This window comes from Bos indicus, chromosome 19 (genome assembly GCF_029378745.1).
Source record: "Bos indicus isolate NIAB-ARS_2022 breed Sahiwal x Tharparkar chromosome 19, NIAB-ARS_B.indTharparkar_mat_pri_1.0, whole genome shotgun sequence".
Taxonomy (NCBI): Eukaryota; Metazoa; Chordata; class Mammalia; order Artiodactyla; family Bovidae; genus Bos; species Bos indicus.
Window position 1 is genome coordinate 40,244,137 of NC_091778.1, and position 14,198 is coordinate 40,258,334.

Genomic DNA, 14,198 nt, shown 5'->3' on the forward strand with positions numbered 1-14,198 from the left:
AGTGACTCGGGTTTGCTTTATTTTTCAGTGCATCTGGGATTGAGCGCTGCAGTGATTTAAATGCATGTGTGTGCATTCTCCGCCTCATTCTCTGTGTGCTTTCTCGCCCCTCAGGAAACCCAGGTTGACAAGAACTCAAAGTGCCTTTTCTCCAGTCTCCTTCAGCCCGCTGTTCACAGGTAGGTGATCTGTTTCTTCTTCTGTAACGTCTAAAAGCAGGACTGTTCTGAGACGTGTCAGGAAACACTTGCAGATGCATCGCAGAGGGAGCTGCAGGCATGTCTGCAGTTATTTTCTTCATTCCCTGCCTGCTGGGTTTGGGGTGACGCTATTTTTAAGTTGTGGAATGCGTTCTTAACTTTGGATGCTTTATAGTTTGAGGTAGAGACTGCTTGCTGGTAATTAGGTGGCCCTGGCAGTTATGCAGGCTTTAGTTCAGGGTCATCACGTATAAATTAAAAGTAGGAAATACAAATTTATAGGCTCATAGCACATAAAGGACTCTGGAAGTCATATAGTTCCTGTGCCTGCTTCCAAAGGGAGTTCATGGATTATCTAATAAACATGATCCACGATGATCTGGTCTATTTTTAAAGACTTTGGGCAAAGGGGAATCACATGAACTCTTGTCTTACCCATTTTGGGAGCTAACAGTTCTTGCAGCTGTTAAGAGTTCTTATTGGATCTAATTTAAGTCTCTCCTCATGCAGCAGGGAACACAGTTGCTAAAGTAAGAAAGTGGTCAAATATCCTTTCACCTTCTTCTTTGAAGGGGAGCTTTTTCTGAGAGGGAAACCTTTTGTTCTGTGAGTCAGGTGTGGAGTTTCTGCTTGAATGAGCTGTAGAAAAGGACATCTGGAGCACACAGCCTCAAGTTTCAGAAACTGAGTGCTCCTCACTGGGTGTGGCTGAGAGTCCTTTAACCTGAATCCTAGTTTCAAACTCTGTTGGATATTGTGTCCCTTGAAAAAGATGATTACAAGAATTATGATCTGGGACTGGACATTTTCAGGAAAATGTTCAACAGTCTAGTGGAACCCCCATTACTGAGTAGACTGCTGTGAACTGTCAGAACAGGTGAGTTTGGTGCCTGTAATAGGCACCGGTGGAGAAGGAGGACCTCTGTTCTTAGCCCAAGCAAGGAATTAAAGGATCTTACCCTGTAGCAGAATGTCTTTCTAGTTAGTAGTTGTTTCCCTTTTAAAGTAATGAAACCCACATTTGTAGTTTCAGGTCCCATGTTCTTATTCCAAAGAACCTTAGCTGTCTTGAATTATTTCCTTTAAGTGCTATACTACCTACAAGCTAGACCTCTCTGACCCTTCCGGAAACCTGGGCTCATTGCATTGCTCTGGGCAGCTAAAGTGAAAGTAAAAGTCGCTCATTCCTGTCTGACTCTTTGAGACCTCATGGACTGTCCATGGAATTCTTTAGGCCAGAATACTGGAGTGGGTAACCTTTCCTTTCTCCAGGGGATCTTCCCTACCCAGGGATGGAACCCAAGTGTCCCACATTGCAGGCAGATTCTTTACCAGCTGAGCCACAGGGGAAGCCCTGGGCAGCTAGGCCCTCAGTAATTAAGCTGTGTGATGAATTCCTAGAAGTTCCACTGATGACTTTTGGAAGAGCTTTTCTGCTTATCTTAGTGTTCAAGACCTTTGTTGGAGGAAAAAAAAAAAAAAAACACCACAAACTGTATTAGATTCTGAATGTCCAGTTTCTGGTCTTTTAGAGATATTTGTTACCTCATTTTCTTAACTGGGAAACATTAAGATTCTAGCTAGGGGCTAATTCAGCTTCCTACAAAAGAAAAAGGTGTTGGAAATAACACCCTAAGGGCCAAATTAGAGAAATCCCAAATTCTGACTTGTGGATAAGATCTACCAAAACAAACTGACTCTTTGCGACCTTCAACAGAAGGTTGATAAAATAGCCTTCATTCTCTGGTGATTCATGAGGAGAGAGGGTAGCTGTGCTGGGTGGCAAGAAGGAGTGAATGTGGTAGAGAACAGAACTGCATAACATGCTGAAAAGTAAGACAAACCATGTGTACCTCCCTCTGCCCCAGTTCCTACTGAGAAGCTTCCTCTAAGCTTACCTGACTTTTGCCTGACTGTGGAAGTAATTAATTATCAGGGTTGTAAATGTACTTCTCAGCCTTTGTAGCCTCAAGTGTTAGGAATTAGTTGATATCTGACATGGTTGGGCCTCTTAGGAGTGACTATTCTGGAAAATCTCTATGTGGAAAACCCCATTTAGGAAGAAGTTGGGGCTAACATTGGGACCTTTATCTGGATTCAGCTTAACAGTTCTTATATTTTAATAGTGCTTGCTGTCCGTGTCCATTTGGGCTTGTAAAAAGTTGCTAGCCTTGCTCCCCGAGGCAAAAGTTGATACACAAATCTGTAAAAATAAATGATGTGGGTTCCATTTGAATAAAGAAGACTTCTTGTTCAAGGTTGTATCCTCAGTGGCAGAGCCAGCATTAGTTGGCTTTTCCACTGTCAATCCCATGATTTTGTCTTAAAGATCCTTGATCTGTAACAGAGTAAAGGAATAATGGAATTTAAAATTGACTTCTCAGGTGTCTGGACTAGGGGGATTCCAGCCGTGGGAGCATTAGATTTTGAACTTTCTGAGAGCCATGGACCTCTGGCGTCCCTTGCTTGCTCTCTGCCTCCCTTTGCTTCCTGGCCGTGGCTTTGGGCCAGGTGCTGCTGTAACACGCTTGCTCCGTGAATCCCTCAGGTGAAACAGTGTCTCTTGTGGACGTGGACATCTCTCAGCGGGGCCTGACCTCTCCACACCCTCCAACTCCCCCTCCTCCTCCAAGAAGAAGCCTCAGCCTCCTAGGTATAGTTTCCTCCCCTCTTCCTTCTTGCCCTGTGGGAGGGTGAGCTCTGTCGACCTGTTGTTCTTTGCCAGGAACCAAACAGACTCCTGGGTTTCTAATGATGACCCAGTTATTATATTTCTTGTCCCATTCTCAGCACCCCTCTCATTTCCAAAGTGGTTAAGTGGGTCTCTTACCTGCATGCTGTAACATCTACTGTCCATATATTATTTCAATCTTTATTTATTTATAAAGAGTATTTATCTTGTTCTGAATCTACTGCCAGTGGGCAGCTTTGGGGATATCCTTACTTTCCTACTTTCAAGCAAAGGAAACCAGATTAAGATGATTGTGGCCCTCTGTGCAAAAAAGACAGGGTGAAGCTCAGGCCATTTTGCCCCTGAGGGCAGCCTGATGATCCTCTTCCCTCTCCTCTGCCTTCCCTGTGCTCATTCTGTGCCCGTATTTCTGAACCTCTTGCTTTTGTTCTCTCTTCTAGATGATATCAGTGGGACGCTGCCTACATCTGTCCTTGTGGCTCCGATGGGGTCTTCCCTGCAGTCTTTCCCCTTACCTCCGCCTCCTCCACCCCATGCCCCAGGTTAGCTTAGCTTAGAGGCAAGACTTGCAAGAGTGGGGAGAACAAAGTGAAACACTTTTGAAGGATGGGAGAGATCTATTTATGGAAATAAAAGAACTTAGGAGAAAGCTTAAATCATATCCCCTTGGCTGGACCAGAATTCCTTGGAAATGAGGCCAAGCACTGGTTATTTTAGCCTGTTTTCTTTATGGAGGCAAATCTGAGTTTTGGTAGAGATAAAAGACTGTTGGATTTTTTTTGTCTCTTTGCTACTGAAACTTGTTTGCAATCCTCGAGTCAATATCACTTAGGAAACTGCCTTAATTTCAGTAGAGTGAGGAGGTTTAATATGTTGCTGGTTTTCAAAGTTCTGTGATCTTTCTAAGCTTTTAGCATTTACTGCAGCCTTGTAAATAAGTACCAAGCATTCAGTAGCCCATACCTGCTTGACCAGCCCCCAGTGCCCAAGGAATAAAATGAATGAAATCAGCATTCTTTTCTACTTGCCTGACAAAATCTACTTGCTTGGCAAAATCGTTGCTCTTCCTGGGCAAGTTAAGAGAGTCACTATTTCCAAGGCTGCCTTACCGGCACTTCACCTCGAGGTGGGAGAAGTTGGAATCGCTCTAGGCTGGTGCAGGCCCTGAAGTAGTCGCCTTAGTCAGGTTAGTGAGCTGCTGCCTCCCCCTTTCCTGGGGCTAAACGCCCCCACCCACCCTTCACAGCTTACACGAGCCCACACAGCTTTGTGTCCCAGCCCATCCAGCTCTTCCGCACTGCTTTGGCTTCCACCCTTTCCAGCTTAGCTTCTAATGCCTTGCCCGTCTTCAGTTAGCATCTCTGTTTTGGGGGGAGGGAGGGTCTACTTGAGGTTGGGAATGATAAGGAGCAACATGTGACCACTGCGCTCTTGCCCTGCAGATGCATTTCCCCGGATCGCTCCCATCCGAGCAGCCGAATCTCTGCACAGCCAGCCCCCGCAGCACCTCCAGTGTCCCCTCTACCGGCCTGACTCGAGCAGCTTTGCGGCTAGCCTTCGAGAGCTGGAGAAGGTAGGTGGTACCTGAGGACTGGCAGCTTGCCTCCTCTCACATTCTCCTAATTCTAAGCCAGGCTCCCCTTTTATTCTTGTTAGAGGAAGAGTAGTTTCTTTGCTTCTGTATTTACAGTGACAAAACAATATGTTGCTATCATTAGTTCTATGAGATGTTGTAAAATTGAATCTGAAAAAAACATCTGAACCTGGTGAGAAAAGTTATGGAGAAATATTTACATAGTCTAAGCTGACCTAGGTCCCTCATCTCTTCTTTGTAGGGCTTTGGTAATGGAACTGTAAAGTTTTTCTGTTACTTTGAAGGCCTGAAAATGTGATGAACCTGATATTGATTGCTAATGGTTGAGGCACTCCTACCAGCTTCTACCTACTGCAGTGTTTTGGAAATGGGGGGTTCTTGTGGTCAGAGTAATTGTGCTGAAAACTTTGATGTTTCTGTGTTCTAACACCTTGCCACTTCTTTGATAGTGTGGTTGGTATTGGGGGCCGATGAATTGGGAAGATGCAGAGATGAAGCTGAAAGGCAAGCCTGATGGTTCTTTTCTGGTACGAGACAGCTCCGATCCTCGTTATATCCTGAGCCTCAGTTTCCGATCACAGGGTATCACTCACCACACCAGAATGGAGCACTACAGAGGTGAGAGGTGCTGGCATTTGAAGGAAACCTTCTTTCCCCTTTGGCTTTTTCTACCTTTGCTATCTGACTTTCTCATTGGAAGGATTCACGGAAATGGAACTGTGAGTAGGTAGGAAAATCTCAGGGACTCAACTGAATATTGATATATGGGCACTGATTTCGATCACGAGAAGTATTGGTGGGGATGGTGAGGAACATACATGTTCCATTTAAAAGTTTTCTCAGCATCTTGTCTCTTAAATAGAGTCTGAAGAAGACTATTGAAGAACAGAATAAAGCCAGTAAAACTCTCTTCGTAGCAGGAAGAAATAACCTAGGACCATGAGACAAATTCTCCCAAGCTTTGGTTCATGATTAAACTTACCATCTAGAGATATTAGTCATGTATATAAAGAGGAGAATTTGTTGATCCTGTGACTGTTCTGTTCTGAATTTCTTTGCACGGCAGTCACATCAATGATAATTATGTCTTTTTCTGGTCAGCTTTGTAGTCTTGTAGGAAATAGTCATCAAAACTCTATGAGAATTTGTGGAATCAACATACCGTCTGTCTTCCTCTGTGGTCAGGTTGTGCTTAATATTCCAGTCATGTCGAGAAGCTGACTTGTTCAGTACTGCTGTCTGGATGGACTTTGCATCAGGACATTTGGTATTTGATTTGGGCCACGAACTTGTAATGGTTATTGGTGGCGGGGCTGGCTAACACATACTTTGTCAAAATACCTGCAATATGCTACAAATTTTAAAAATGTGGAGAACTCTGGGGAGTTTTATGGACTTGCCCCTCCGATTCTTCTTGCTCTTCCCACATGTGATCAATCTTAAATGAACTGTATGAGATACTGCATTTCATGTAAGGGGCTCTTTCATGCTCTTCTCAGGCACCACTGTATCTTTCCTGCTGTCAGCCGCGTTCTGCTGAATTAATTTGGTTTGCTTCTCTTGTTAGGCAAGAAGTAGCTGTTTAGGTCAGCATAGCTTTGTCCATGGTTTCCTCTGCCCCCACCTCTGCTTTCAAGATGCATGAAGAGAAAGGAACTTCAGTCCAAAGACTTGAGAGAATTAGAGAACTGTGGGGTAGACTGCTACTTGTTTTCCTGCTGTTCCTAAAAGCAAAAGTCGAATAAACAAAACAAAACGCAAAACATAGCATTTCAGAGTGAAGTGCTTTTATAAACCTATTGAAATTATAAATGACTAGGCCATGGAAATGATGAATAAATGCTTGACCACTAGGTTCCCGATAGGCGAGATGCCTATCCCAGAGTATTTTCAAATGGTTCTCCAATTACTTTTTGTTCAAAGGAACTTTTCTGCCTTGAATAAATGGAATTTTTCATAGAAGCCCTGGGCCTTTCAGTTGCCAGTTTGCACTGGAACATTTGTCTTCATCTTTTTAAGTGATCCCGAAAGAGTAGCCAAGGTTCTCAAATCTGCAGTTCTCTTGAGTGATTAGTATCCCTTTTGTGACTCTCTTGGATTTAGTGCTTTAGTTGCTGAAGTTTTTTTGTTGTTTTTTTTTTAAGCTATGGGAGTTCAGATTGCTTTTTGCCTTTGGGATTCTAAAGTTTGGGGTGGGATCTTTGTAATATGTTGGGGTGTGGGATTTTAGAAGTTACAGAAGGAAAAGACTTAGAATTTGATTTTTGTGCTTAACATATACATGAATGAGTGAGATCCACAAAACTGCTGTTCTTGTCTTTCCTATTCTATGCATACTTGAAGATTTAAATCTTCTTGAGGAATGTCATTTAAACTCACTTTAGCATAGCTGCCTTTTCTTTATGGTCTGTGGTTTAAAGATTAATGTTCATACTCAACAAAATCTTTTTATATCTTTTTCTGACTCAAATTTATTATTGTTTAACAGAAACATTGTAAGACCTAATTTATGTATTATTAAAAGCAACATCTTTCTTTCCATTAGTTGTAGAACAAGCAGGAACAGGGACCTCTGACTCAGCTTGACCACAAGCTACCTTTCCAGGAGGGAAAATCATTAAAATGTTCGAGCCAGCTTCTCAAGTCTTCCTAAAGTAAGTTTTGCATTTTTACCTCTCCTCAACTTTCCATGGCAGGAACCTTCAGCCTGTGGTGTCATCCCAAGTTTGAGGATCGCTGTCAATCAGTGGTGGAGTTCATTAAGAGGGCCATCATGCACTCCAAGAATGGGAAGTTTCTCTATTTCTTGAGATCCAGGGTTCCAGGTAAGGCTATCGTTACATTAATTATTTAACTTACTTGGGTATGATCAAGCATAATATCCACTCCTCACCTCTCCCCTCCCTCTTCTCCCACAGTTATTCAAAGCTTTATATTAATTATTTAACTTACTTGAGTATGATCGTGCAGGATCTCTACCTCCACTCCTGCACCCACTCACCCAAAAAACCCCCAAACCAGAAACACTTAAAGCTTTTTTTCCTGGCTCTTGTAGCATCCACTCTTCCTCGAGCCTAGTGGGTAATATCCTGTCCTTATACGTTAATCCGCCAGGAGCCTGGTGGGCTATAGTCCGTGGGGTCACAAAGAGTTGGACACTAACACACATATTGAGAAGGAATCTTTGCTTCTCTGATCACGTGAATGAGAAAACTGATCCTGCCTCTGATGTCTGGGTGTCATGTATTCACGTTTAACTTTCAGAGGTCTTTCCTTGTTCCTGATCCAGACATCTCACATTTACATGTGAAATAGAGAGCTCTCGGGTCATTTTCATGGGAAACTGGGAAAGTAAAAGAGTCTTCACTAGAAATGGGAGTGTCAAGGAGGCTGAATTTAATAGCAGTCTGCCCTGGATTCTGTGCATTTGTACTGAAATTTTTGTTAGAGTACTTTGTTGTGTCCTGTATCCCTGCCAGTATTGAATTCAGAGACTAGTCTCAGTTTGGGAGCACTGGCAGTACCTATCCTGCCCACTAAATAGGGGGTATCTATATCATCTCTGTTGAAGGCTGGGGCGAAGGGATGGTTTGGAGGAATCTGCTTTTATAATGTTGGAAAAAAGTAAAATGAGGAATTTGTAAGATAGAAACAGAACTTAAAATGAGAACATCGTGCTTTCCCACTGAATCAAATTAAGAATCTTAAACTAGGTGTCAAGAAATTGCTCTAAAAAGAAGTTATAGGGACGCCTCCGGCGGAACATCAGTAACATCTGATGATATCAGGAACATCAGTTGAGCCAGGTTACAGGAATGTGTTTTATAATCTTGGTGATTTCAGTAAGGCATGACAGGGTGTGAACTGTATTAATTCTCACTTCATTAACTACTTGCATCAGTGCTGTCAGCACAGTTGGGTCTCATGCAGTTGACTTGGTTAAATGGAAAAAGTTAGAATCCTTTCTTATAGGAACTGATTCTGCCTAGCCATTTTTAGAGTTTGTGGCTTTTGGGGGGTGTTTATTTAATAAACAGTATCAAATAAACTCAGTATCAAAAATAAGCTACTTCTCCACCTCAGGGATTCCCAGGTGGCTCAGTGGTAAAGAATCCCCCTGCCAATGTAGGAGACACAGGTTTGATTCCTGGGTTAAGAAGATCCCCTAGAAGAGGAAATGGCAACCCGCTCTAGTATTCTTGCTGAGAAAATCCCATGGACAGAGGAGCCTGGCAGGCTACGGCCCTTGGGGTCGCAAGAGTCGTATGCGACTGAGCACGTACACTACCCTCAGAGAGCTCTTAGCTTCAAAAAGGGGTCAGGTAGGAAGAGAAGGCAAGAGCCCATGTTAAAGTCTATATAAAGCCTGGTGGCGATTGACAGGAACAGGGTGGGTAGTCATCTCTGTTTGTGGGTGGATCCTCTCAGAGGATTCTGGAGTCTGGAGCATGTATCACTTGTAGAGTATCGAGAGACTTCATGGAATCTTAGACTCCTCAGGTATAGCTCATTTCATTCCACAAATGTGCCTTGTCTGCAGAAATTTTAAGTAAGATTTTTAACACTGCTGAAGGTCAGTACCTGCAGGGGTTGCTGCAATTTGTTATGTGCCTGCCTACCATGTGCCAGGTATTTTGTCAGGATCTTTATTAAATATCTCTTAATTTCTTGCAACAGCCTCAAAGTTAGCTAATAGATTGGTCTCTTGAAAAAAAAAGTTTGTTTTTTTTTTTAAATTTTGTCAATGAAGAAACTAAGGGTGTCTCAAAAGTGAAGCCACTTACTCTAAAGGTTACCCAGCTAATTAGTGCTGAAGCCAGGATTCAAACCAATGCCCAGCTGACTCCAACTCCTGTGCTTTACTTCCCACCTTCTGCTATGGGAAAAAAAATAGCAGTAAGCAAGTTGCAGATTGAGTTTCCTGGCATAAAGGGAGGACATAAAGAAGTCAGAATTGTGTTTATCTGTGGATAAACACAGTGGAGAGTGGAGAGTGTCTTTCTAGGATACAAGTAGGATATCTATTTGCACTTAAAATTGTAATCAAATCGAGAAGGGAAAGCAAATTAGTATTTGCCCCTAGACCATAAGTGACTTCTCTTTGGAAGATTGGGACCAAGAAGACCAAGTCAGCGTTCTCCTTTACCATTGTTTGCTGCCTCCCTTTGCTTATCAGTGGTCTAGGCATTCTGTAAGGCTGACTTTATTAGGGGAGAGGATTCCCGTGAGGAGGTGGTAGTCATTAGATTTAGGTTGAGCTCTGTCAGTTTATACCAGGGATTATAACTCAGGGGATGGTAAAAGGAGCCCTTTTGTTTAGACTTTAGGTTGCTGGTAACTGCCTACAAGGGGCTCATACTGTTTCATTTAACCCTTATGAGATCCCTTGAAGGAATGATACAGTCTCTCCCTCCTTTTTTATCTTTTTAAAAATACAGATTAAGAAACCGATGCACAGTGAATTACAGAGTCAAGATGCAGAGTCAGGTTTTTCTGGCTCAAATCTAGAGCTGAATGTACTAGCAGCATATCCAGCCTCGTGCAAAAGGAGGCCAGGGATTATAGGGATTATAAAGCCAGGCCTAATGAAAGTTCTAGATGGCACCAAGTGAGGAACAGAAAGAATTTAATAAGTAGAATAACTAGCAATTGGGGGAGGGATCATTGGTCAAAAGAATGGCCCCTGAGCTTGGTTTGTCTCTTATCTCTTCTCATGACAGTGTTGGAGCATGATCATGATAAATCTGAGGTTGCCGATTACATCTCAGTCTGGTCCAATTCACAGTAGTAAGCTAGACACCTAACACCAAGCAGCAGTCTCCAAAAGAGAATGTGATTGGATTAGCACAAAACTTCTGATGCTGTGAGAGCCAAACTCAACTTGAATGTGTTCTTCTTAGTTGGAAGAATCTCCATCATCTCTGAAGTGCCTGAAGAGAAAATATTTTTTGTTTTTTTAATCACACTTTGAGTCAGACACTCTAAGGAAATCAATTGCTTCCTCTTTTGCACCATCATTAAGACTATACTTAATTGTTCAGTGATATATTTTCCTTGTAGCTCAGATTTCTCAATTCAGTCCTGTTAACAGACATTTGGGGTTGGTCTTCAGGGAATAGTTTCTGGTCTTCAGGGAATAGTTTGTTGTGGGAGAAAGACCTGGGTGTTTGGGTGCTCAAGACTGGAAAGACATTCTATTTACTTTTTTTCTGAAAGAGATTCATCATGCCTGTGTGCATGCATGCTAAGTCGCTTTAGTTGTATCTGACTCTGCAACCCCATGAACTGTAGTCTATGAGCCTCCTCTGTCAGTGGGGTTTTTCAGGCAAGAATACTGGACTGGGTTGCCATGCCCTCCTCCAGTGGTTCTTCCAAACCCAGGGATCAAACCCATACCTCTTACATCTCCTGCATTGGCAGCTGGTTTCTTTACAACTTGAGCCACCTGGGAAGCCCTCATGCCTAACCCTGGTCCTTTTAGGGGAAAGAGAAAAGAGCAAAGTGGCTGAAAATTGGATTTGTGCATGGCATCCTGGCATGAGGACAGAGGAAAGTTCTTCATGACCACTGTTGTATCTTGCTTTTCCCTTTCAGCTGCACTGGTGTCTTATGTTGGACTTATCTCCATTTCTGACCTCTTCTGTGAACATGCTTTGGATATCAGAGCTCCAGTGGTTTGCTGTGTTTGGGGGCAAACAGTGAACAGTCAAGTTGACACTAGGGAATATCAGAGAATTAACAGGTTTCAAATTGCTGTTTGTGAACCTAAGTCTAAAAATAACACAATTAAATAGGCAAGTATATGTGGTCATTAAAATTTAAGTAAGCAAACAGTCAGATAATTGTATGCTACTATTATCCTGACCTCTTTAAGTGCAAGTCCTATAGTACTGTCTTTGGGAATAAATAATTAGGTACATAAATTACTTTTGTCTCTGAAACGTCATGTTGAATTTAGCAGTATTACCCCAACCTTCTAAAAGCTTTCTGTTCATCATAGTGTAATTTACTAAAGACTATATTTAAAGCATATGAGTGAAAAGGTAAAATTCAAAGAGGCATTTGAACCCAGAATCATTTTAAAACCACTTGAGTTTAAATATATTCAGGAGAGAAATCCATGTGTGAATTTTTTTTTAATGGTATATGAGGAGAGGGCCAACCAGTGGTGTATGTGGGTGGATGAGGGCTTTTGTTGTTGTTCAGTCGCTAAGTCATGTCCAACTCTTTGGGGCCCCATGAACTACGGCACACCAGGCTCCTCTGTCCTTCACTAATCTCCTGTCATTTGCTCAAATTCACGTCCGTTGAATTGCTGATACGATGTAACCATCTCATCCTCTGTCATCCCCTTCTCCTCCTGCCTTCAATCTTTCCCAGCATCAGGGTCTTTTCCATTGAGTCATCTCTTCGCATCAGGTGGCCGGAGTATTGGAGCTTCAGCTTCAGCATGAGTCCTTCCAATGAATATTCAGTGTTGATTTCCTTTAGGATTGACTGGTTTGATCTCCTTGGTATCTAACGGACTCTCAAGAGTCTTCTCCAACACCGCAAATTGAAAGCATCAGTTCTTCAGCACTCAGCCTTCTTTATGGTCCAACTCTCACATTCATACGTGACTACTGGAAAAACCATAGCTTTAAGTATATATGGACCTTTGTTGTTAAAGTGATGTCTCTGCTTTTGAATAGACTGCCTAGGTTTGTTATAGCTTTTCTACCAAGGAGCAAATTTCTTTTAATTTCATGGCTGCAGTCACCATCCACAGTGATTTTGGAGCCGAGGAAAATAAAGTCTGCCGCTGCTTTCACTTTCTCCCCTTTTATTTGCCATGACGTGATGGGACTGGATACCCTGAACCTAGTTGTTCTAATGCTGAGTTTTAAGCCAGCTTTTTCACTCTCCTTTTTTGACCCTCATCAAGAGGCTCTTTCGGAGAAGGTGATGGAACCCCACTCCAGTACTCTTGCCTGGAAAATCCCAGGGACAGAGGAGCCTGGTAGGCTGCAGTCCATGGGGTATCGAAGAGTCGGACACGACTGAGCGACTTCACTTTCACTTATTACGTTCATGCATTGGAGAAGGAAATGGCAACCCACTCCAGTGCTCTTGCCTGGAGAATCCCAGGGACGGGGGAGCCTCGTGGGCTGCCGTCTGTGGGGTCACACAGAGTCGGACATGACTGAAGCAACTTAGCAGTAGCAGTAGAAGAGGCTCTTTAGTTCTTCTTTACTTTCTACCATTAGAGTGGTATCATCTGCATATCTGAAGTTTTTTATATTTCTCCTGGAATCTTGATTCCAGCTTGTGATTCATCCAGCCCGGCATTTCTCATGATGTACTCTGCATAGAAGTTAATAAGCAGGGTGATAGTATACACTCTTGTCATACTCCTTTCCCAATTTTGAACCAATCAGTTGTTCCTTGTCCAGTCCTACCTGTTGCTTCTTGACCTGCAAACAGGTTTCTTAGGAGACAGATAATGTGGTCTGGTATTCCCATCTCTAAGAATTTTCCATATTTTTTTGTGATACACACAGTCAATGCATTAGCATAGTCAATGAAGCAGAACTACATATTTTTCTGGAATTCTCTTGCTTTCTCCATGATCCAACAAATGTTGACAATTTGATCTCTGGTTCCTTTGCCTTTTCGTAAACCCAGCTTGTACATCAGGAAATTCTTGGTTCACATACTGCTGAAGCATGGCTTGAAGGATTTTGAGCATAGCCTTGCTAGCATATGAAATGAACACTGTTGTTTGATAGTTTGAGCATTCTTTGGCATTGCGTTTCTTTGAGATTGGAATGAAAACTGACCTTTTCCAGTCCTGTGGCCACTGCTGAGTTTTCTATATTTGCTGGCATACTGAGGGCAGGACTTGAAGAGCATCATCTTCTAGGATTTTAAATAGCTCAGCTGGAATTCCATCACCTCCACTATCTTTGTTCATAGAAACACTTCCTAAAGCCCACTTGACTTCACACTCCAGGATGTCTGGCTCTAGGTGGAGTGACCACACTATTGTGGTTATCTGAGTCATTAAGATCTTTTTTGTATAGTTCTTCTGTGTATTCTTGCCACCTCTTTTTAATCTTTTCTGCTTCTGTTGGGTCCTTACTGTTCCTGTCCCTTATCATGCTCATCCTTGCATGAAATGTTCCGTTGATAGCTCCAGTTGTTTTGGAGAGATCTCTAGTCTTCCTCATTCTGTTGTTTTCCTGTTTCTTTGCTTATTCATTTGAGAAAGGCTTCTTACCTCTCCTTGCTATTCTCTGGAACTCTGCATTCAGCTGGGTGTATCTTTCCCTTTCTCCCTTGCCTTTTCCGTTTCTTCTTTCCTCAGCTATTTGTAAAGCCTCCTCAGACAACCACTTTGCCTTGTTGCATTTCTTTTGGATAGTTTTGGTCACTGCGTTCTATACCGTGTTACGAACTTCCTTCTATAGTGCTTCAGGCACTCTACCAGATCTAATTCCTTGAGTCTATTCGTCATCTCCACCGTATAATTAAAAGGGATTTGATTTAGATCATACCTGAGTGGCCTAGTGATTTTCCCTACTTTCTTCAATTTAAGCCTGAATTTTGAAATAAGGAGCTCGTGATCTGAGCTTGTGTTTCCATCGTGTAGTGGTTAGCAGGTCAGTTTTACATGCAGAAAGTCCTTGTTTCGACCCCCCGGGGAACCAGCCCCTGAGGGTGAGGGTTACAG

General features: G+C 42.6%; 1 protein-coding gene across 4 annotated transcripts in view; it reads left to right on the top strand.

Annotated features, from left to right (window-relative positions):
• SOCS7 (suppressor of cytokine signaling 7) overlaps positions 1-14,198 on the top strand; it is a 34,162-nt gene that overhangs the window by 8,345 nt on the left and 11,619 nt on the right. Inside the window, exons 2-7 of one of the 4 annotated variants that reach the window (XR_011562065.1) lie at positions 115-179; positions 2,749-2,853; positions 3,333-3,434; positions 4,335-4,465; positions 4,936-5,104; positions 7,032-7,140. Coding sequence is in view for 3 of the 4 variants with exons in the window: in XM_019981276.2 (XP_019836835.2) it covers positions 115-179; positions 2,749-2,853; positions 3,333-3,434; positions 4,335-4,465; positions 4,936-5,104; positions 7,183-7,311 (701 nt within the window). In the remaining variant the exon portion in view is untranslated. Of the gene's footprint in view, positions 1-114; positions 180-2,748; positions 2,854-3,332; positions 3,435-4,334; positions 4,466-4,935; positions 5,105-7,031; positions 7,141-7,182; positions 7,312-14,198 lie in introns of all 4 variants that reach the window. The other 3 variants (XM_019981276.2, XM_019981277.2, XM_019981278.2) reach the window with 3 other exon arrangements.